At 43.4% G+C, this 21,695-nt stretch overlaps 1 protein-coding gene across 3 annotated transcripts; it reads right to left on the bottom strand.

Annotated features, from left to right (window-relative positions):
* Positions 1 to 1,694: 1,694 nt before the first annotated feature.
* ern2 (endoplasmic reticulum to nucleus signaling 2) lies at positions 1,695 to 21,419 on the bottom strand. 3 transcript variants are annotated; one of them, XM_061678546.1, is made up of 25 exons: positions 21,131 to 21,173; positions 20,048 to 20,105; positions 19,781 to 19,898; positions 19,657 to 19,690; positions 19,498 to 19,570; positions 19,358 to 19,430; positions 18,804 to 18,926; positions 18,622 to 18,723; positions 17,363 to 17,422; positions 17,056 to 17,287; positions 15,936 to 16,014; positions 15,632 to 15,779; positions 14,381 to 14,523; positions 14,120 to 14,299; positions 13,879 to 14,023; positions 13,484 to 13,588; positions 13,318 to 13,408; positions 13,054 to 13,243; positions 12,856 to 12,952; positions 11,207 to 11,406; positions 10,971 to 11,118; positions 9,964 to 10,124; positions 7,932 to 8,055; positions 2,540 to 2,607; positions 1,695 to 2,462 (listed from the first exon to the last, which is right to left on the bottom strand). In XM_061678546.1, the coding sequence occupies exons 2-25, from the start codon at positions 20,069 to 20,071 to the stop codon at positions 2,280 to 2,282; spliced, it is 2,901 nt and encodes a 966-aa protein (XP_061534530.1). In that variant the 5' UTR covers positions 20,072 to 20,105; positions 21,131 to 21,173; the 3' UTR covers positions 1,695 to 2,279. The 3 variants fall into 3 exon arrangements, with proteins under 3 accessions (XP_061534530.1, XP_061534528.1, XP_061534529.1); XM_061678544.1 differs by lacking the exon at positions 20,048 to 20,105 and having other exon boundaries at positions 21,131 to 21,419; XM_061678545.1 differs by lacking the exon at positions 20,048 to 20,105 and having other exon boundaries at positions 9,964 to 10,091; positions 21,131 to 21,419.
* Between the last annotated feature and the right edge of the window lie 276 nt (positions 21,420 to 21,695).

Below are 21,695 nucleotides of genomic sequence, written 5' to 3'. Positions count from 1 at the left end.
ACAACAAAAGCAACCTCCTGCAGTGTTCTGCAAAAGGAGGAGGCGAGAGCAAAAATAAATCACCATAAACGAAAATCCCCAGTGGGGTGCGAAACATAAGGAAGGATGTTCATTGAGGCAGGACACTGTGTTCTTTGCTTTTTTTCTTGTGCACATTTACACCATACTAACACAACGCAACATACTGTATTTCCATTGTTTTTCCACAAGAAAATAAAAGCATGTAGATTATTGCCACAACCTTAAGGCTGCGTATACACTTACATATAAAGCAAATTGAGTCATCCATCCATCCATTTTCTGAGCCACTTCTCCTCACTAGGGTCGCGGGCGTGCTGGAGCCAATCCCAGCTGTCATCGGGCAGGAGGCGGGGTACACCCTGAACTGGTTGCCAGCCAATCGCAGGGCACACAGAAACAAACAACCATTTTCACTCACACCTACGGGCAATTTAGAGTCTCCAGTTAATGCATGTTTTTGGGATGTGGGAGGAAACCGGAGTGCCCGGAGAAAACCCACGCAGGCACGGGGAGAACATGCAAACTCCACACAGGCGGGGCCGGGGATTGAACCCGGGTCCTCAGAACTGTGAGGCTGACGCTCTAACCAGTCGCCCACCGTGCCGCCCAAATTGAGTCATAAAAAACGAATTGAATTACATTCATTTTATTTTTAATAAGTACAACGGTGCCTTGAGGTGAGTGACCCGACTTTCATTGTTTGCGCAAACTTGAGATACGAGCTCTGCATGACAGTACAGTATTATGCTGCCTCCCAGTGGCCAAGGTGGGCACACCCGAAGGATCTGCACAATGAACAATGAAGTGAATTGCAGCATTAAATTATGATGCACAAACTAATTCTTTACATTCTATCGCAAACGTTATTACTCCATGTTTTTATAAAGTAGTATAATAGTGCCATTTTTTTTTCTTATTAAAAATGCAAACAAAATGTTTTTAATGGAGGGATATTGCAGCAAGATGGCAAGCCAGTTCCCCACTGCAGTTTGTTATGACTTGTGCGAGGGTGTATATGCGTCGCACCTTCTGACTTCAGTTAAGATGATGGCTCGTTTTTGACTGGAGCCACTGTTGAACTCTGTAATTAGTCCAGACATTCACTCATACACGCACACACACAAGGGAAAAGGCAACCCGCACAGTTGTTTTATAAAAGAACATTTCAACATGCAGTGGTTTATTACTTGACGATGTGGTCATATGAAATGACCCTGGGTCTCTCCCCTGTTTCTACGAACAAAAGTGTGAGACGTCGTCCTCTGTTGGTCAACATGCAGTAATGCAAACATGTACCAATAGAGAAGCCAAGAATGTCTTTAAAATGTCGGATGTTTTTAAAGCCTCTGCGTTTTAAATCAATTTCAAACAAATACCATGTTCAGTGGAAAACCCATGTTTTTCCATGATCTCATCTCTCAAGTGTGGAGTGAAAATAATCATGGGGGGTTTACTTTAGCCTCCGGATAAGTGGTATATAAGTGACGTGGGTAGTAAACACTAACTCAAAAATATTCATTTAAAATAAAAAGACAATTGACTGTCTGTTTACAACTCACAAAGTGACTTCATTTGTTTTGAAGGATGTCTGGAGACATTGCCATGAAAGAAACTTTTCCATGAGAAAAATACATCCGGGGCTCCTTTTAAAAAAGAACAACAAATATTCCTAATTCTTTGGCACACTCAAAGTAGAAATTTAATTTAGAAAATCAGGATCTCCCTCAACATTGGTTCAACAGCAGTACAAGGCTTTGGTCAGTGCGTAGTCACAGGAACAAGTTCACACGAAAACGGTCTTTGAGTTAAAAAATAAAATAAAAAATAGAAGTAATGCTCAGTATACTTCTTTTTTTTTTTTTTTTTAAATGGCAGGCGTCCTGTGGAGTACAGTGGTCATCATTGGAGACGTACAGTATTTGACGTGGTACGTTTTTATCAGTCAGTGTCGCTACCTTCAAGAGTGCACAAGCTTTTTCCTTCACAAAGGCCGTTATCAGTTGGTTGCTACAACAAGTACTATTAATACCGATGGGACGCTCTTTAAAACCACAGGGCGATAGATGCCTTTCAATATATTATGTAACTCAGCATATCAGTGAGCGTTTCTGGATGTGCGGTTCCAGCCTAAAGTCCTCTCTCTCAAAATCTGTTAAAATATAAATATACAAACAAAGCCAATGTATCTTAAGGTGTAGCTAAAAACTGTAACGGCTTTACAAAAGCAATAACGTAGAAGAGTGAGACGGGTGTGACTGCTACTTGGCGTGGGGCGGCATGTAGTAGGAGTGAAACGGTCTCTCGTGGGCACAGACGCGCAGCGCGGCGTGTGTGTGCATCAGCAACTTGGGGAAGCGGGAGGTGAAGTAGCCCACGAAGCCGTCGGGCAGCTCGCCGAGGGTCTGCTGCACGTGGGGCGGCAGCTCGTGGTAGTGATGCTTCTGTAAAACAAAAACGCAAGCCGGGAGGACGCGAGGTCAAAGCGTAAAGCTTCGGCGAAAGGACCGAGCAGGCTGACCTTGTTCCTCATGGCTCTCAGCAGGTCTCGCACTGAGCTGCCTTTGTACGTCCTGAAACGTCTCAAGTCTGCGGAGGGAAATGGAAAAGAGGCATATGAAGCACATACAGTGAAACCTTTAAAGCAGCGATTTACAACTATCATGGTCTGACAATTATTGAACTAAAAATAATGTGTTCATCTAGACATGCAAGTGACGTATAGTAACAGGCAGAACAAATATATGCTCTTCCACTCGATGGCAGAAGCTGATTAAATTGAGACGTTACTGTTGACTCAAGTGAACCTGTGCAATTTGTGGAGGATAGGGACCAAGTGCTGTCATGAATAGTGAAAATCTGCCAATAATTGCCATTGCAATAACCTACAGACCTCATAAAATGGCAGCAAAGCACTTAAAATGGATAGGATTACAAAAGAAGAACATGCTGGTATTTTGTCTGGAGTGTTTTATTTACTGTCTGTAACAGCCCTCACAAAACAAAAAAAAAAACAAAAAAAAAAGACAAACATCAATCACAGTTCTGAGGACCGGTGTTCAATCCCCGGCCCCGCCTGTGTGGATTTTGCATGTTCTCCCCGTGCCTGCGTGGGTTTTCTCCGGGCACTCCGGTTTCCTCCCACATCCCAAAAACATGCATGGTAGGTTGATTGGAAACTCTATATTGCCCTTAAGTGTGAATGTGTGCGCGAATGGTTGTTTGTTTATATGTGCCCTGCGATTGACTGGCGACCAGTTCAGGGTGTACCCCGCCTCTCGCCCGAAGATAGCTGGGATAGGCTCCAGCACGCCCGTGACCCGTGTGAGGATAAAGCGGTACAGAAAATGGATGGATGGATGGATGGATGGATGTTTATGTCAATGGTTGTGAATCTGATCGAATGTTAGTTGGTGCAGGTGTTCCACAAGGTTCCATAGTAGGTCCACTTCTCCATTTTTATTAGTTTTAGCTCAATTGTGTTCAACCTGTCATGTTCATCTTTATGCTGATGACACTGTTACTTACCCTTCCAATCCTGATACATCTCAAATGCAGTATAATTTGCAACAAGATTTTAATCCTGTCAAACACCGGTTCGATAAAAACAGGGTAATTCTCAATATGGAAAAAAAATCATGTTCTATGGCATTTGGTACAAAATATCCTTTATCACACTCACCTCAGCTACTTATTAATTGTAGTCATGCAACTCCACTAGAGAGAGTAAATGTATTTAAAATACCTTCGTCTCTGAATTAACCCCTGAGCTTACTTTTAAACCGCATATCGATTATATTTGTAAAATCATTTATGGGTGTCTGGGTTCACTCTACCAATAAATCGTTTTTCATTTCAAGTCAGGAAAAGAATCATTTCAGAACTGTTGATTCCTATACCCTTTTTTTGCTGATGTCATTTACCAAAGCACCACTGACTTTATCCTCAAACCTCTCAGTATTTTAAACAACTCCTTATGCAGATTTGTCCACTGCCCCATGTACGAGGCGAGGCTCTCAGCCGGCTTCATATTAAATCGAGGCATCAGTTTCACTATTTTTGTTTTGTTTCTCTTTAAATGTCCTAATCCACTATGCAACTCCTTAGACATATGACTACTCAATCTTTCATACTCCCTAAAATCCATAAAGAAACAGGTTGCAGGTCATTCAAAGCCCCACCTGATTGGAATAAACGTCCTTCCTCAAAGTGTATCATCACTTTCATATGTTTAGATCATTTTGATGTTGTCTTTGTGTTGTTTTATTACTTTATACAATATTGCTGTGGAATGCAGCCCTATGGGTGGCACAAGTCAGTGCAAACTGTAGGCCGGTCCCAAGCCCGGATAAATGCAGAGGGTTGCGTCAGGAAGGGCATCCGGCTTAAAACCTTGCCAAACAAATATGAGCGTTCATCCAAAGAATTCCATACCGGATCGGTCGTGGCCCGGGTTAACAACGTCCGCCACCGGCGCCGTCAACCTGCGGGGCGCCGTTGGAAATTCAGCTACTGTGGGTCGAAGTCAAAGAAGAAGAGGAGGTGGAAAGCGGGTTCTTCGGCAGAAAGAGAAGAGGAAAACACAGAGCCTAGAACTGAATGTGGGGACTTTGAATGTTGGGACTATGACAGGAAAATCTCGGGAGTTGGTTGACATGATGATGAGGAGAAAGGTTGATATATTGTGTGTCCAGGAGACCAGGTGGAAAGGCAGTAAGGCTAGAAGTTTAGGGGCAGGGTTTAAATTATTTTACCATGGTGTCGATGGGAAGAGAAATGGAGTCGGGGTTATTTTAAAAGAAGAGTTGGCTAAGAATGTCTTGGAGGTGAAAAGAGTATCAGATCGAGTGATGAGGCTGAAATTTGTAATTGAGGGTGTTATGTGTAATGTGATTAGTGGCTATGCCCCACAGGTAGGATGTGACCTAGAGGTGAAAGAGAAATTCTGGAAGGAGCTAGATGATGTAGTTCTTAGCATCCCAGTCAGAGAGAGAGTCGTAATTGGTGCAGATTGTAATGGACATGTTGGTGAAGGTAATAGGGGTGATGAAGAAGTGATGGGTAAATACGGCATCCAGGAAAGGAACTTGGAGGGACAGATGGTGGTAGACTTTGCAACAAGGATGCAAATGGCTGTAGTGAACACTTTTTTCCAGAAGAGGCACGAACATAGGGTGACCTATAAGAGCGGAGGTAGAAGCACACAGGTGGATTACATCTTGTGCAGACGATGTAATCTGAAAGAGGTTACCAACTGTAAGGTAGTGGTAGGGGAGAGTGTGGCTAGACAGCATAGGATGGTGGTGTGTAAGATGACTCTGGTGGTGGGGAGGAAAATTAGGAAGACAAAGGCAGAGAAGAGAACCATGTGGTGGAAGCTGAGACAGGACGAGTGTTGTGCAGCTTTTCGGGAAGAGGTGATACAGGCTCTCGGTGGACGGCAGGAGCTTCCAGAAGACTGGACCACTGCAGCCAAGGTGATCAGAGAAGCAGGCAGGAGAGTACTTGGTGTATCTTCTGGCAGGAAAGGAGAGAAGGAGACTTGGTGGTGGAACCTCACAGTACAGGAAATCATACAAGGAAAGAGGTTAGCTAAGAAGAAGTGGGACACTGAGAGGACCGAGGAGAGGCGAAAGGAATACATTGAGATGCGACACAGGGCAAAGGTAGAGGTGGCAAAGGCAAAACAAGAGGCATATGATGACATGTATGGCAGGTTGGACACTAAAGAAGGAGAAAAGGATCTATACAGGCTGGCCAGACAGAGGGACAGAGATGGGAAGGATGTGCAGCAGGTTAGGGTGATTAAGGATAGAGATGGAAATATGTTGACTGGTGCCAGCAGTGTGCTTGCTAGATGGAAAGAATACTTCGAGGAGTTGATGAATGAGGAAAATGATAGAGAAGGGAGAGTAGAAGAGGTAAGTGTGGTGGACCAGGAAGTGGCAATGATTAGTAAGGGGGAAGTTAGAAAGGCATTAAAGAGGATGAAAAATGGAAAGGCAGTTGGTCCTGATGACATTCCTGTGGAGGTATGGAAGCATCTAGGAGAGGTGGCTGTGAAGTTTTTGACCAGCTTGTTCAATAGAATTCTAGTGCGTGAGAAGATGCCTGAGGAATGGAGGAAAAGTGTACTGGTGCCCATTTTTAAGAACAAAGGTGATGTGCAGAGCTGTGGCAACTATAGAGGAATAAAGTTGATGAGCCACACAATGAAGTTATGGGAAAGAGTAGTGGAGGATAGACTCAGGACAGAAGTGAGTATTTGCGAGCAACAGTATGGTTTCATGCCTAGAAAGAGTACCACAGATGCATTATTTGCCTTGAGGATGTTGATGGAAAAGTACAGAGAAGGTCAGAAGGAGCTACATTGTGTCTTTGTAGATCTAGAGAAAGCCTATGACAGAGTACCCAGAGAAGAACTGTGGTACTGCATGCGGAAGTCTGGAGTGGCAGAGAAGTATGTTAGAATAATACAGGACATGTACGAGGGCAGCAGAACAGCGGTGAGGTGTGCTGTAGGTGTGACAGAAGAATTTAAGGTGGACGTGGGACTGCATCAGGGATCAGCCCTGAGCCCCTTCCTTTTTGCAGTGGTGATGGATAGGCTGACAGATGAGGTTAGACTGGAATCCCCGTGGACCATGATGTTTGCAGATGACATTGTGATCTGCAGTGAAAGCAGGGAGCAGCTGGAGGAACAGTTAGAGAGATGGAGGCATGCACTGGAAAGAAGAGGAATGAAGATTAGCCGAAGTAAAACAGAATATATGTGCATGAATGAGAGGGCTGGTGGGGGAAGAATGAGGCTACAGGGAGAAGCGATAGCAAGGGTGGAGGACTTTAAATACTTGGGGTCAACCGTCCAGAGCAATGGTGAGTGTGGTCAGGAAGTGAAGAAACGGGTCAAAGCAGGTTGGAACGGGTGGAGGAAGGTGTCAGGTGTGTTATGTGACAGAAGAGTCTCTGCTAGGATGAAGGGCAAAGTTTATAAAACAGTAGTGAGGCCAGCCATGATGTACGGATTAGAGACAGTGGCACTGAAGAGACAACAGGAAGCAGAGCTGGAGGTGGCGGAAATGAAGATGTTGAGGTTCGCTCTTGGAGTGACCAGGTTGGATAAAATTAGAAATGAGCTCATCAGAGGGACAGCCAAGGTTCGATGTTTTGGAGACAAAGTTAGAGAGCGCAGACTTCAATGGTTTGGACACGTCCAGAGGAGAAATAGTGAGTATATTGGAAGAAGGATGATGAGGATGGAGCTGCCAGGCAAGAGAGCTCGAGGAAGACCAAAGAGAAAGTTGATGGATGTCGTGAGGGAAGACATGATGGCAGTTGGTGTTCGAGAGGAGGATGCAGGAGATAGGCTTACATGGAAAAGGATGACGCGCTGTGGCGACCCCTAACGGGACAAGCCGAAAGGAAAAGAAGAATACAATATTGCTGTGGCATTCTGTTGTTCCAGTTGTTTTACTGTATTGTAATGTGGTTATGTGTATGTGTATGTGTGTGTGTGAACTATTTTAATTTTTATTTTTTGTTTTTTATTTGAGCTGGTGATGGAGCGGGCGGGCTGCGTGGGTCGTGGAAGTGGTCGCGCAATGTGTTTCACTATTTGTGTATTGTTCTAATTTATGTTTTGCATTATTTTATGTATTTGTGTTGGGACTACCTCGAAAACGAAATACTACATCTCAAAGGACTATCCTAAATAAAACTGAACTTGAAATAAAAGGTTTGAGAAACACTGCGTTAGATGCTCACTGATCTTACGAGATTTGCTGAAGCATCAACCTCAAATTTTTGTATTTGGCGTTAAGGCATTTTTTTCCACCCTCAAAATGTCATTCAAACTCCAAAATCGTTTGACTTTGCACTTTGGAGGTTCCGCTTTGTATGGATGTGCATCCTACCCATCTGCAGGGGCGCTGAGATGTGCAGCCTCCAGTTGGTCCGGACCACCCCTCGGCGCTCACTCTCGAGGTTAACCACAATCTCGCCGTCGACTGGTTCATTGTCAATACGGTCGCTCACATCCTGTGTGAAAAAAAAAAAAAAAACACACACTCAGCAACTGAATTAAAAAAAAAGAAGTTGAGAAAGTGACATTTTAAACTGGCTCACAGGGGTTACAGATGACATTCTGGATTTCAATAGCGGTTTCGTATTTGAAGAAATTCTAAATTTCTTGTGTGATGACAAATTACAGCCTATACAGATGAACTCAACTTTATATCAATTTTTATCGGCCTGATCGGTATCGGACGATAATTAGCATTTTATGCTGATCGGCTTTAATGTCATTATTCGCCAATCCGATCAATGACGTCTTCGATCGGCTCCGCAAAAGACCTTTACTCCGCGTCGCCATCGCGCACAGTATATTTGAATCCAAAAGCAAGTTTATTTTTAGCCTTGTGGCTTGTCTTTTGACATAGTACTGTAAATATCTGACGGCCAATGAAGTTATTTTAAAAAAAAAATAACAACATGTCGGCGGTGTCAAACTACAAGACAAATTTGCTCTTTAACGATTCCACTGTCTGACTACTGCAATAAAATCTTGTATTCCGATACCACCGCATCCCGTTTTTTACGATCATTGGGCTTTATCGTGTCAACTCAAACGCGACCGGATACACGCGTTACCGTAGCAACGACAACAAGAGCGGAGCGAGCCGACTGTATTATAAGGACAAAATGGGGGAAAACGTGTGTTGGTGGGACAGGAGAGGACGTTCGTTTAAGGCTTGCTTGAGGTATGTTCACATACTTTGAATACGATACGGCTTGCAAGCAGGCAACAAAAACATTATTTTGCCTAGCAAGTTACTGCTAGCACTAACGGTTGTACGTAAACATGCCGCCTTCTACAGCAGTGATTTCCAACCTTTATGGAGCCAAGGAACATATTTTACAATTGAAAAATCTCACGGCACACCAACAAACAAAAATGTCACAAAAAGTGGATACATTAAATACTGCATGTACTTCCTGCCATCTAATAGAAGACCATTCATTTGTTCTGTCTGTCACTATGCCTCACTGGCATAAATAGATGAACCAAGATACATTATTTATTGTACATTTAATTTTTTGAGCAATGAAGTTTTTCCAGTAAATGAACAGGTCATTTAAATAGACACATTGCTCCATCTTGCGATCGGATCAGTGATCGGTTTTTTAAACTCGCCGAATCGTGTAAAGCCTAAGATGAACATATTAAAAGAGATTTATTTTGTTATTATTAACTCCAAATTGCTTTCAAATGCTCACTGTGGATCAGATCTGTTGAAACCTGGCTTGAAAGCCTCCGATTTTGCATTCACATAGCACATTTACTAGGGTTCATGGAAATTAGCAGTAGTCACTTTGTAAACCTTGCTTCTGTGTGAGGCCGCGGAGAAGTTGTACACGCTCACGTGACTGCCTGTCCACCTCTGATTAGAGTCATGGGTGGGCTCACTTTGGTGAGAGGTGGGCTACACTGGTCAATAGTCAAGCGCAGGGCAAATAGACAAACATATTTCACGCCCACATTCACACCTATGGACACTTAAGAGTCTTAAATGAACCAGCAAAGAAGCAGGAAAGCAACAACTCCACACAGAAGTCGAGAGTCAAACCCAGAACCTCTCATCTGCGAGGCAGTCGAGCTAACCACATGCTCGACTGTGCCGCGAGACAGTAAACAATACATTTCAAAATAATAAAATAACCAATTGTTTGTCTGTTGCCAGTTTACCAAAGTGACTTCACTTGTTTTGTGAAACCGTATGGAGACATTTCCATTGACATGTTTTCAGATATGTAAAAAAAAAAAAAAAAAAATTATAAATAAATAATTCCAGTTGTCAGTTTTCAGACATGACTCAACAAGGCATGTGTTTGGCATATTCCAAACAAGAACTAGGGAGTCCAAAGTGAGTAAGTGGCACAACTGACTTGGAAGAAGAGCAGCTGCTTCTCGGGGCTCCAGAAGAACGGATGCTTGAGCACGCAAGCGGAGGAGGGACGAGACACCGCCTCCAAACTGATCATCTGCTCGATCAGGTCCTGAGCCGCAACATCTTCTGATGACTCACAACATTGCTGGAAGTTAGTCACTGGAATGGCAGCACAGTCCAATGTACAAACGCTGAATGGAAATGTGACCATATTTGGGTTTAAAACAAAACTAAACCAAAAACATGCTATGATGGTTTAATAAGATTTTCACATTGAACAAACACTGAAAACTGAAGTGACAAAGTTAGTAAAACACAGTTTGCTACAATGGTATTCAACGTTTGGCCCTGAAAGAATAATAATGCCGTTTTGACTGATTTCAAATGACTTCAAACAAACATTATCCTTTTACACATTAAAATACATGTTAAATTTAACTATTTCACTGTCAGTCCTCTGTTGCCATAGCCATTTTTTTCCAAATAATCTTAAATATTTGTAGTCATGATAAAAACAATTTTGAGAGTGACTGAAAAAAAATTTCTGAATATTTTAAGACATTTTGCAATTTAGAAAGTTGACCAAATGAAAAATAATTACATTTGTGGAGTTAATATTTACAATGTCGACTTCTCATTTAAATCGGGAATATGACCCTTATTTTTTTACTTGAACTGATCAACAATATAGAAACCATGCAACTCACAAAGTTGAAAAGCAGCAAACTCAGTGAAATACGGTTTGCAATTATGTATTTGGCACTTAAAGCCGTTTTTAATGCAACTATTAGACCAATCACTGGTGCCGAGACCGAGGCCTCTCTAGAGGCAGAGATCATGTGGAAGTCAGGATGTAAAAAGAAACAAAGTCACAGTGAAGAAATAAAAACTTTTGACAATTTGAGCCTGGGTCCCACACCCCCCGCACCCCCCCCCCCCCCCCCCCCCGCCCTCCCAAAAAAGGGAGCAAAGCATCAGACACAAGCACACACCAGCCACCCTCACCGTGTATCGTCTCCATGAAATATGAGAGCGAATATTCTCCCGACAGGATGTTCATTTGCCGCATCAGAGTCTCACCAAACGGGTGCTTCCCCCCGCTGATCACATAGTAGAAAACGCAGCCCGCTGAGAAGATATCCACAGCAGTGGTCTGAAGAGAAGTGAGAGCGCTGAGCTAGCCAATAAAAAAATTGAAAAAAGGAAACACGCATGGAATTTGTTCGAAACGTGAGACTCACCGGTTTGCTGCCAGGAATGTTCAGCAGCAGCTCGGGAGCTATCCAGCCTTCGGTGCCCGGTATGCCCGAGCGCAACGAAAAACTGTTCCGACCGTCCTGGATCTTTTTGCACAGCCCAAAGTCTGAAATGAGGGCTCGGAACCTACCCAGCGGGCAGGGAAAGGAGAGCAGGATATTTCGAGGCTTCAGGTCCCGATGGACTGGATGAAGGGTGGAGGTAGCCAGAAAAAGGGAAAAGAGCATCGGGAGGCCATTTATTGTTTTGTTAACTTTATATTCAAATGTAACTTTGTCTTTACTATCAGTACACATGTATGATTCTCTATTTCCTAGAGTTTCCCATTGTTGTTTTTGTGTTTTCTTGTCTAACTCTTTATTGGCTAAAATAACTTGAATTGGGGTACACACATACCAAACATGAGGTGGTTTCCTCACTTCTAAAGTAAGCAAAAGGTCAATTGTCGGATATCTCACAAAGATCCTGAGCGATTATCCTGTGGAGTGGGGTGTGTTAAGGACAACTTTTTCTCCCCGATCTGCTTGCAAAACGGTCCAGCTCACATTCAGAAATGTTTGTAAATTGTAAATCCCTGCATACATAGTCAATACAAACTTGATCTCAGCCATGGAATCTGTGATTACAACTTGAAATAGAACGATAGCCAATTAGAAAGCAAGCTGAAGCGTTTAGTGTTTGTAGACCATGTCACCACAATAAAAATGACAAGGAGAAGAGAGACTTTTGGTCTGGTGGAGAAGACTAAGAACACGCTTGCAGATTTCTTTCCCACGCTGTATGTTGAGTCTCTCACATTTTTGAAAGAAGGTGAAGCTGTTAAAAATCAGTATGCGTTTACCCCGCTTTACACCTGAATAATAGATTTTATGTAAAACAAAACACTTTACATCAAAGAACAGACATGCTTAATGAAAAAAAAAAATACATAATAATAATGGAGAGGAAAGAATCAATTGAAAAGAAGAAGAAGAAAAAAAGATTTCTATTCGTATCTGGTGGTTGGGCTGTGCTGAAAGGAACCTATGGTGTTATGGCGCCACCTGTTGCTTGGGCATGCACTTAACATTTTTGAAACGCCACTGAATGTGAGACGAGTTGGGTTTTTTTTAACCCTACAATGCGCTTAGGTCAGTGTATATGTGAGTGTGTGCGTGCGTTTCGAAACCGTCAATCACGAGACAAGGTTTTAAAGCACCCGTGTCGCATTTGAACCGCAACAAGCCCCTTCCGACTCCCAGTTGGTGCCTCCATTCCAGATACAGCCATATGCGCTCACAATTCTACCAACCTTATTATAATTAACATTATTATTATTATTTCAAGATAATTTGAAAAAAGCAAGACTCCTCCAACTGCGTGTCAGGTGACTACTTTTTCCAGTTACGGTTGTCTGGCCGGAGTGAGAAAAACTGTATGCACATATGGTAGCGGGCATCTATTTACACCACTATCACTGTGATGTAAAAAAATTATTTATGATATTCATCCGTTCAATTTGACTGATTAAAAAATAATCAAACCATGTATTGGGACCGTCTGTCAGAAATCGAGATATGAATCAAATCAATTTGGTGTATCGATACAGCCATCGTGTGTGTGTGTGTGTGTGTGTGTGTGTGTCATCACAAACCTATATTGAGCGAATGCAGGTGCGAGAGGCCACACATGGTCTGCTCCAACAACGTCATCGGACTCAGGTCGGGAAAATTAGACGGATCCTCCACATACTGCAGACAAAACAATAATATCCAAAAGATGCGCTTCAGTTTTACTGTACAATTTTATACAGAGAAAACCTAAATAGTCACGATAGGGCAAACACACTGACCTGTTGCACGGTGGCGGCGCACAGCTCGATGGCAATGTACGTGAAGAGGCTGTCCCTTTCCGTGCAGAAGTACCTGATGACGTTGGGGTGCGTGTCGGACTGTCGCAGGAGCTGCACTTCACGCTCTGCCACCTCAAAGCACTCGGGGAGGATTCGCTTCACTGCGGCACGCCGTCCGTCGAAGTCGCCCCTGCATCAGGTGCAATACGAAGGAGAGGTTATTGACCACTCGGTGGACGCGCACGGCAACTTTTTCGAACATACCTGAAGACGAATGTTCCCGAGCTGCCGTGCCCGAGGGCTTCGGATGTGGTGAAGGAGATCTTACCCACGTGCACCTCCTCCCTGTTTTCGGCTGAGAGAAAAGCGCAGAAATAAATCAAGCTCATCTGTGGGATAGAAAGAAAATAACACAGAGTTGGGTTGCTACCTGCGGCCGTTTGGTGGCCTGCTCCGCTGTTACTATCCACACTTGAGGCTCGACTGCTGTTGGGGTAAGGAGTTGAAGCAGTGTCTGCTGGTGCATGCTGGGAGTCTGGAAAGAGGAAAGAAGAAAATAAGCACAGTTTATGTTTTATCCACACTGTGGTCCAGTTCAGTTCGGCACACCACAGTAGTTTAAAACCCCAACTGTTTTTGTTTTTTTTTGCCTGGTACTTTGTGAGGTGCATGTGACGCAATGTATGTATTTTGGGGGAAAATAAAATAAAATGTAATTTTACTTGGTAATAAAAAAATATTGAATATAGTTTAATTTCCATTCATTTCATTAAAATATATTTTTATTCTAAAATATTTAAAATAAAATAAACAATGTTTGCTTACCACTTGAGACGTTTGCGTTGATGGAAAGTGCCGAGTCGGAGGAATTGAAGGTCGCTGCCGGCGTGTCAGTCTGTGTGCGCTGGATACAAGATTCAAATGCCACCTCTACCTGGTGCCGCTGAGCTTTTAGCTTCTTGGCTGCTCGCTGTTAAGAACCATACAGATACACGAGGTCAAGTTTGAGAGCTCTTTAACAAAATAAATAAGGTAAAGAAGTAAAAGTCTAATTGTAGTGACTCACATTATATCCGATGGCATATGCAAGCCATCCCCCCAGCAGCACGCTCACCACAGCCGGAGTCAGGCAATCCTGCGTCATATAGACGGCAAGTAAGGCGGCCAGATTTTGGGACCGTTCCCATCTCCTCCTGTCGCCAGCTCCTCCGTCGTCTTCGCCATCGCTCGGGCCGACTGACCAGAACTGGAGGATTACAGCAACGTGAAACACGAGAGATGGAAGGCCTTGAGAAAGTAACTAAAATGGCGCTGGAAGAGGACTCACGTGCCGCTGGTTGTAGTTGGAGGTGCGCGACGATGACGAGGCACGAGTTTGAGGCGGGATGACGGCTTCACCGGAGCGCGGCAGGCTGACTCGGAATTCCCTCAACATGGTGGTGTGCGCTATTGGTGGGACCTCGTGGTGGCCTCCAAGACATTACATGTAGACATTTAGAAGGATGCGGATTCAATTTGAGAAAGTTCCACTTAGGGATATTTAGGTTTACTGTATGTCGTTAGTTTTTAACAGCTGACAGTTTGTCTGTTGCTGAAAAATTGGTTCAATTCTCCTATACCATTTAACGTCTCTTTCGCTTCATTTGACTTTTGACTTCAAATGACGTACAAGGAACAATAAATAACAAAAAAAGGATGGAAAAGTACATAATAGAGAAAAGTTAGCAGGGCTCTTGTAACGTGCTACCAACTCAAAGGCGCCATCTTTGATACTCTTCAACAAGGTTCTAACTCCGAAATTCAAGTTGACTATAGTCAAGCTTTTAAATGACTTTTGATCAACGCAAGCATTTTTATACAGTTGTTTAAGTCGTTCCCACTTGAGAATCCAGATTGAGCTACTCGAGGGCTTAAAACAGCTAATTTCCCCTTTTTCACTTTACTGCAGGAATAGGCAGGCACAGACGGGTTGTGGTTTTCTCCGTGAAGTCGCTTGAGTTGGCTTAAGTCGGCAACACCAACACGGTACACAAAATACGCTACTATTGATGATTAGGCAGTTTCCTTCCCTAATTAGTCGTGGTAAATACCAGCATTACATTTCTTCCAATTATTTTCATTGCTTTTGTGTAATGTCCTCCCCAATTATCCATCCATCCATTTTCTGAGCCGCTTCTCCTCACCAGGGTCGCGGGTGTGCTGGAGCCTATCCCAGCTGTCATCGGGCAGGAGGCGGGGTACGCCCTGAACTGGTTGCCAGCCAATCGCAGGGCACATAGAAACCTACAACCATTTGCACTCACAGTCATGCCTACGGGCAATTTAGAGTCTCCAATTAATGCATGTTTTTGGGATGTGGGAGGAAACCGGAGTGCCCGGAGAAAACCCACGCAGGCGCAGGGAGAACATGCAAACTCCACACAGGCGGGGACGGGGATTGAACCCCGTACCTCAGAACTGTGAGGCTGACGCTCTAACCAGTCGGCCACCGTGCCGCCCCTCCCCAATTAAGTAAGGGTTAAATTCCACAATCGGTATGCCTGGTCCAGTCCAGTTTGGGGTAACGGTGTGTGCGTACCGATTAACAACCAGTGGTTTCTCCGGCTGGTCGTGCTCCCGGGAGGATAGCGTACGTCAGTGGACGGCATGATCTCACACTCCCCTCGTCCGCTGACCGTCACACCGGCCGTCTCGGGACCCTCAATCCGGCCCAGGGTCTGACCCCGCTGCCATGGAAACAAGAGCTCGCCTTTGAATCGGCTCGTCACAGCATGTGCACCAGATGGGATATTATATTACTGTTGTTGCGCAGGACCGGGAGCGTCGCCATCAAAACACGTCTCGGATGGTCACGGAAAACACATTTTGTAAATTGAACTCACCACCAAGGGAAATCCTTGGTGAACGAGGGAAGAGGAAGCATAGAGATGGGAGTCCAGTTTTCCGACGTAGAGAGTGCGCCTTAAAGGGAAAGTAGAAGACAAATCCATGTTAAAAAAGGATTTTTAAGCCAGATATTAAAAATGAGGGTTATATTTACAACTGTCACTTTGTCCAAATATTCATTGTGAGCTGCTGAAATGGAGAAAGATCAAGCTCAAAGCCTACATCTGCAGTGTTCCACCTCGTTTTCAACCCTTCCTGTAAACTTCACACTTGGTAAATGGACTGTTGAAATGTTTTTCAAATGTTTTTAACAAACATTTGTTTCTGGAGTGCCTGGCCCACCGATTAAGTGTAAAATGAAACACCCAAGCCAACATTTTGTTCCACGTCTTGTTCTTAAAATGTGCCTGTGAGAAAGCAACACTCGTTGCAGTCTGAATGAACATCACCTGATCTGAAAGGAGTTTCCAGAAGTCCCTCATAACACCACAAAAAAGTCATTCCATTTGTTGCCAGTCGCTTGTTTTGAAAAGTACAGTGTTACCAAGTTGGCAACAGTGAGTAGCCACTCGTTTAGTCGCAAGCCCTATCTGCGACCCGCAGTCATCGTGATAACAGAGTGTTAATGTTAAGGGTGTTGTAATACATGATAAAAAGAATTCCAGAGACTTTGGAGACGCCAAGGAACTCTTCAACATTTTGAAAGAAATGCATCTAACCCTCCTTGACGAATCCCTTTACATTGGAAAATAATGTGTGGTATATTACACATATTTGTTAAATACAAAAGGGACTCTTTTGTTTCATCGTTGTAACAATGACAAGACATTGGCAAAGAATTACAAAATTGCATGTTTGACTTGAAAAATATGTCGTGGGATGTTAAAGTCAAACCTCCTGTGATTCCAGTAAATTCCCAAATGTTGCTGTAAATTCCTGTAAATGGACCGCTTTCCAAAATTGAAATTGCACCGACAAGAACCCTAATAAAAACACTGTTATGTGCAAGAAGAACGGGTTGTGTGATGACTACTACTTGTTATTGGAAGACTTACAAGTATTTTATTGTTAGGTGCACTTAACGTGTGTTACTATGTGTGCGTGTCTGTCTCTTACACAAGTTGTGTTTGAGCGTTGGCTTGCTCCTTCACAAACTGATAGCTCCACTTGAGAGTGGAGTGGGCGTCCGTCTGCTCGCCGGTGACAGAGGAGGAGGAGGAGGAGAAGGTGAGGAAGCGCAACGTCTCAAGGGCGAGCGACAGGTGGGGGGCGTGCCGGAGCGAGTCGCCAGAGTACAGATAGACCCCCACCACGGGCGAGCCGTAGTCCTGACTCCATAGCACGTCACCTGGAGGACATCATGCTGGAAGCTCAGTCGGGCTGAGGCGTTAATAAAGCCCCGTTTTACAAATGACGTCCTTACCTGACTCTCTGTCGACGGTGACGACAAGGCCGTCGCCACTGGACACAAGATGAGCCATTTCTGGAGGGAAAATTCACACACAAACGCTAACTTTTATTTAGTATCTTATCATCTAAAAGTGTGTTTTTCAATGAAATCTTAGCAGGGTTGTACAGTGTACCGTACTAAAAAAGTACTGCAGTACCTCGCTGTCAAACTTTTTAAGTATTGTTTTATTTGTTTGTATTTTTAAATGCAGGGACAGTACTCTGAGTGAGACAGAGTGAGAAATAAGCAAACAGAATAGACTGCAAACGCTCTCAGGTAAGCAGGGTTCGTGCACTTTTTTAGCAATAGTTTTCCATGACTTTTCAATGACTTCTCCATAAACGTTCACTTCATTTCCATGACCGAGTGAAACACTAATTTCAGTTGTACCACTGAAAATTGTTTATTAAAAAAAAAAAAAAAAAAAAGTGTTTTTTCCAAAAGAGGTCATTATCTGAAACATCGTAGTCTGTATTCAGTGCTCTACATCAAACCACAGCTCCATCTTGGTAGACATTGTCACGTTATAAAATCAGTTATAAAATAAGATTAACAGATGAACCGTCTGACCTCGCTCCATCCAAGAGAGCGATAGAAAGAGAACAAAATAGTTCTTCAGGGCTCTGAATACAATCTCCTAATATCCCAAACGTACAAGCACTCTGGCTGTCGGGAAACATTATCTGGAAAAGACGAGCTACATTTTCCGATGACTTTTCCAAGTAGTAGGAGTTCATCACTTTTCAGTTTTCAGAACTTCTCTCGTCGTTACTTAAGACGGCACGTTTTGGTGAATTGGTCTCTCGTAAGTCTTTCTAAAGTTATCCAGACCTTATGTGTTGGTTACATATTTGGTTCCCCCCAACGTTGCCCTAACCTTCAGCTAACTTTGCAAAATGTTATTTTTCAGTTCTCTTTCGGTTGTATTGACATACACGTGATAAACAGCTGCCACTTGATAAACGATGCCACTTGTCGCGCTTGTTTAACCTACTAAAAAAAAAAAAAAAAAAAAAAAACATGATTAATACTACAATGTTGGTAATGTTTTTCCACTGTCCAAATGCTGTCTAGTTTGGAGCAGACGTGATTAATGAATTGTTGCCCGTGTTATGAAAACAGACCTTACTTTTTGGCTGCCTTACGAATGGCGTTTGGCCACAAGTTAACCATCACGAATGTACGGCAGAGTGGCTCGTCGCTAATAAAGCTGAAGCACGTGTGACACTTACTGTAGTCGAGTTTCTCATCATAGGGGGGAGCGGAGTAGTCGTTGTACGTAGCGTTCCATCGCAGCTCTTGCTTCTTGGTATCGAACATGGTGACCATGTACTCTGCATAGGGGAAACCCAAATTTCCGTAAGGGGGGTGAATAAGCGGTGAACATTTGTGCATGCGCAAGAGCGTGTTTGACCTGTGCGCCCAATGTAGAGGAGAGGAGCGTTGGCCCACATGGAATTGGACGAGGACGTGGTTAGACTGGTTTGCTTCGCTCCCGTTTCAGGATCCACTACAAACCACACATCCTGCTTTTTGCCTGTAAAAAAAAAACATATTCTTGTTTAAGTCTACTCATCAGTGACACAAGTATCAGTAAACTTTGACAACAATAATCCTCTTCTAGATGAATGGCAGGGGTGTAACCGTACATACATTCAAGCTTACCTGATGTTCCAACACATCAGGTAAACTTGACGGTTCAATTACTTCTCCAACTATTACCCTAAATGTCATCCACGCAATATTGCCATGACTTTTCCAAAACCTTACAGGAAATGTTATTTTTCATAAGGTTTTCAAGGACATACATTTTTTTTATTTAATTTCCATAACTTTTCCATGACCGTAAAAGCCCTAGGTACGGGACAGAAAGTGCAACTGCCTCGCGCTCGATCCACATGTCTACTCGATAATTATTTTTTTGATGTCTGGATGAGGGAGGGGCGGATGCATTTGTGCGCACCTCACCTGTATAGAGAACACCATCGGAGCTCCGGCAGGGAGCCGACTGAACCAGCTCTGGAATGGTGAACGGGAGTTTCTGGAGAACACATCGCCAAGACGACATTACGAATTGAACACTCACGATCTTGAACTTTGTCCCTCACCAGCAGGCCTTCTTTGTGCTTGCCACCGAGTATGTATAAGCTGCCATCGTTGGGGTCCGGGAGAAAACCCAGCCTGAAAAAAAAATAAGAAAATTAAAAAAAACAAAAAACATTATGATATCTTATGTACATTAGTACATGTGTGTGTGTTTTACTCACTCAGTGATGTTGATGGGCACTTGTATAACGGGGTCTGGGAATAAAAAAAAATAAATAAAAAAAACGAATAATTAAATTACAATGTATCGAAATAAGGTTGACAAGTACTCCCTGACATGCAAACCTTCTCTTAGGATCCATTTGATGTCTCCCGTCTGTTTGGAGACAGCATGCAGACTTCCATCCAGCGTGGACACGAACAGAAGGGATTCTGGCAGGGTGACCGCTTTGACCCCCGCCACCTGATGGCCGCGAAGGAGACATGAGCGTGCGGGAGTGGGAGTGTCAGGTCTTTTGTGTCTACTCCATAAAATATACGAAGTTCCTCATTTAGCAGGATATCCTGACAAACACCCCTCCTTGAGTGTGTATTCACCCCTCCCATGTTTACCTGCAACCGGGTGACAAGTGTCATCTACACAATTGAGCAGCACAGGGACCAGACCCTGCTAAGAATAGCGAAAAAATGCGTGTAACTGACATGTTTATAATTGCTTATATTAATAGTTTAAACCTTAATCATACCATAAACTATGATCCTAAAACATTTAGTATAATTAAAAACTAATATTACACCTTAAAAATAAACTAAATACGACTAACAACCCAGGCTAAACCTAGCTCCTCCCCAACATACCAAGATCTTAAACAGTCAAGATACGGTACTTAATTGACACCAATTACTACTTTCCGATTATCCGGGGTTTTGGCGCCATCTTGTGTTACATCCCTGTTGGGACATTAACACCGTCACTTACATGCACCATTTGCACAGTTGTCATTGTTATCCCGATTATCACAATATATAATCACATGAAATTGCTTGACGACGTGTGCACCAGTTGCACAATCGTCATTTCATCAGCATTACCACATTACTGCTCCCCTTTCGTTGCTCAATGACTCTAAAGGTGATTCTGATTCAAAGGGAATAGACGATTTGAGATACAAGTGTTTTGAGTAATAAGCATTGGTCATGAAATGAATTGAACTAGTTAGGTGCTTGGTCATAGAATTAAACTAATAAACTTGTCAAGTAGACTAGTACATGGAACGCCCTAAAGCCGCGTAGAGGTGAATTTTTCAGCATATTACAGAACATAAGTTCCACATAAAAAAACATATAATAATAATAGGTATAATAATAATAATATAGCTATAATAACAATATAACATATAATAAGAAGAACAAGAATAGGTGAAATTGTGAAAGCTAAATGTGAATATTCTTGTTTACTATAATTAATGTATGTATAACTACAACACACAGTGGGTGTTTGTAGTTATTCCAAATTTTTTTTTTAATGATAAATTGCGTTCAATCCAATAATCCCATCACAGCAACTTTGAAGTGTGTAGCCTGAAACTAGCGTCAGAAGCCAAAGGGTTGACGCCCCCCACTCAGTCGTTAACAGTCGCCCCCACACGACACTCGTGACAACATCAAAGAATGTAAAACTGAAAAAACGTTCACCTGCGATATTTTGACTTTCCACGAGAGTAGCAGAAGGCACAAGAGCAGGCGCCCCAAAGATCCCATGACACCCACCTCCTCCTCCTCCTCCTCCTCCTCGACGCTACCAACCCAACTCAAAAGCAAAGCTCCTATTGCCCCTCGAAGTGCCAGCGCGGGAGTCCACACGTCCGCGTGGGCTCAAGGCGTCCGTCTAATAACATCACAAGAGGCGGACATGCCGGTGTGGCTCATTTTGAACTCATCTTAACAGCAACGTAATAGTAAATACATTATTTCCGTGTTGGGACCCAATCAGTGATGTCACATCAACAAGTGGGAGGGACCTTGCTTTGTTTTGTTTTTTTCCTCCCCCGTTTTGAGTGACAAGGTGCTCGCAGCCAATGGGAGACGCGATGTGGCTCAGAAGGGGGGCGTGGTTTGAAGAAACGTCCGGAACACGTGGAAAGAGGCAGCAAGGGGCAGTTGACAGCGTCACTGCGCGTCTGTGTGGCTCGTTTTGTGCAATCGAAAGCGGTGGAGGCGCTCATTCTGCACTTTTGTGACCGCACCTTGACCCACGCAC

The sequence above is a fragment of the Phycodurus eques genome, chromosome 6, assembly GCF_024500275.1.
Source record: "Phycodurus eques isolate BA_2022a chromosome 6, UOR_Pequ_1.1, whole genome shotgun sequence".
NCBI classification, from domain to species: Eukaryota; Metazoa; Chordata; class Actinopteri; order Syngnathiformes; family Syngnathidae; genus Phycodurus; species Phycodurus eques.
This window is presented reverse-complemented; position numbering and strand designations above follow the sequence as displayed.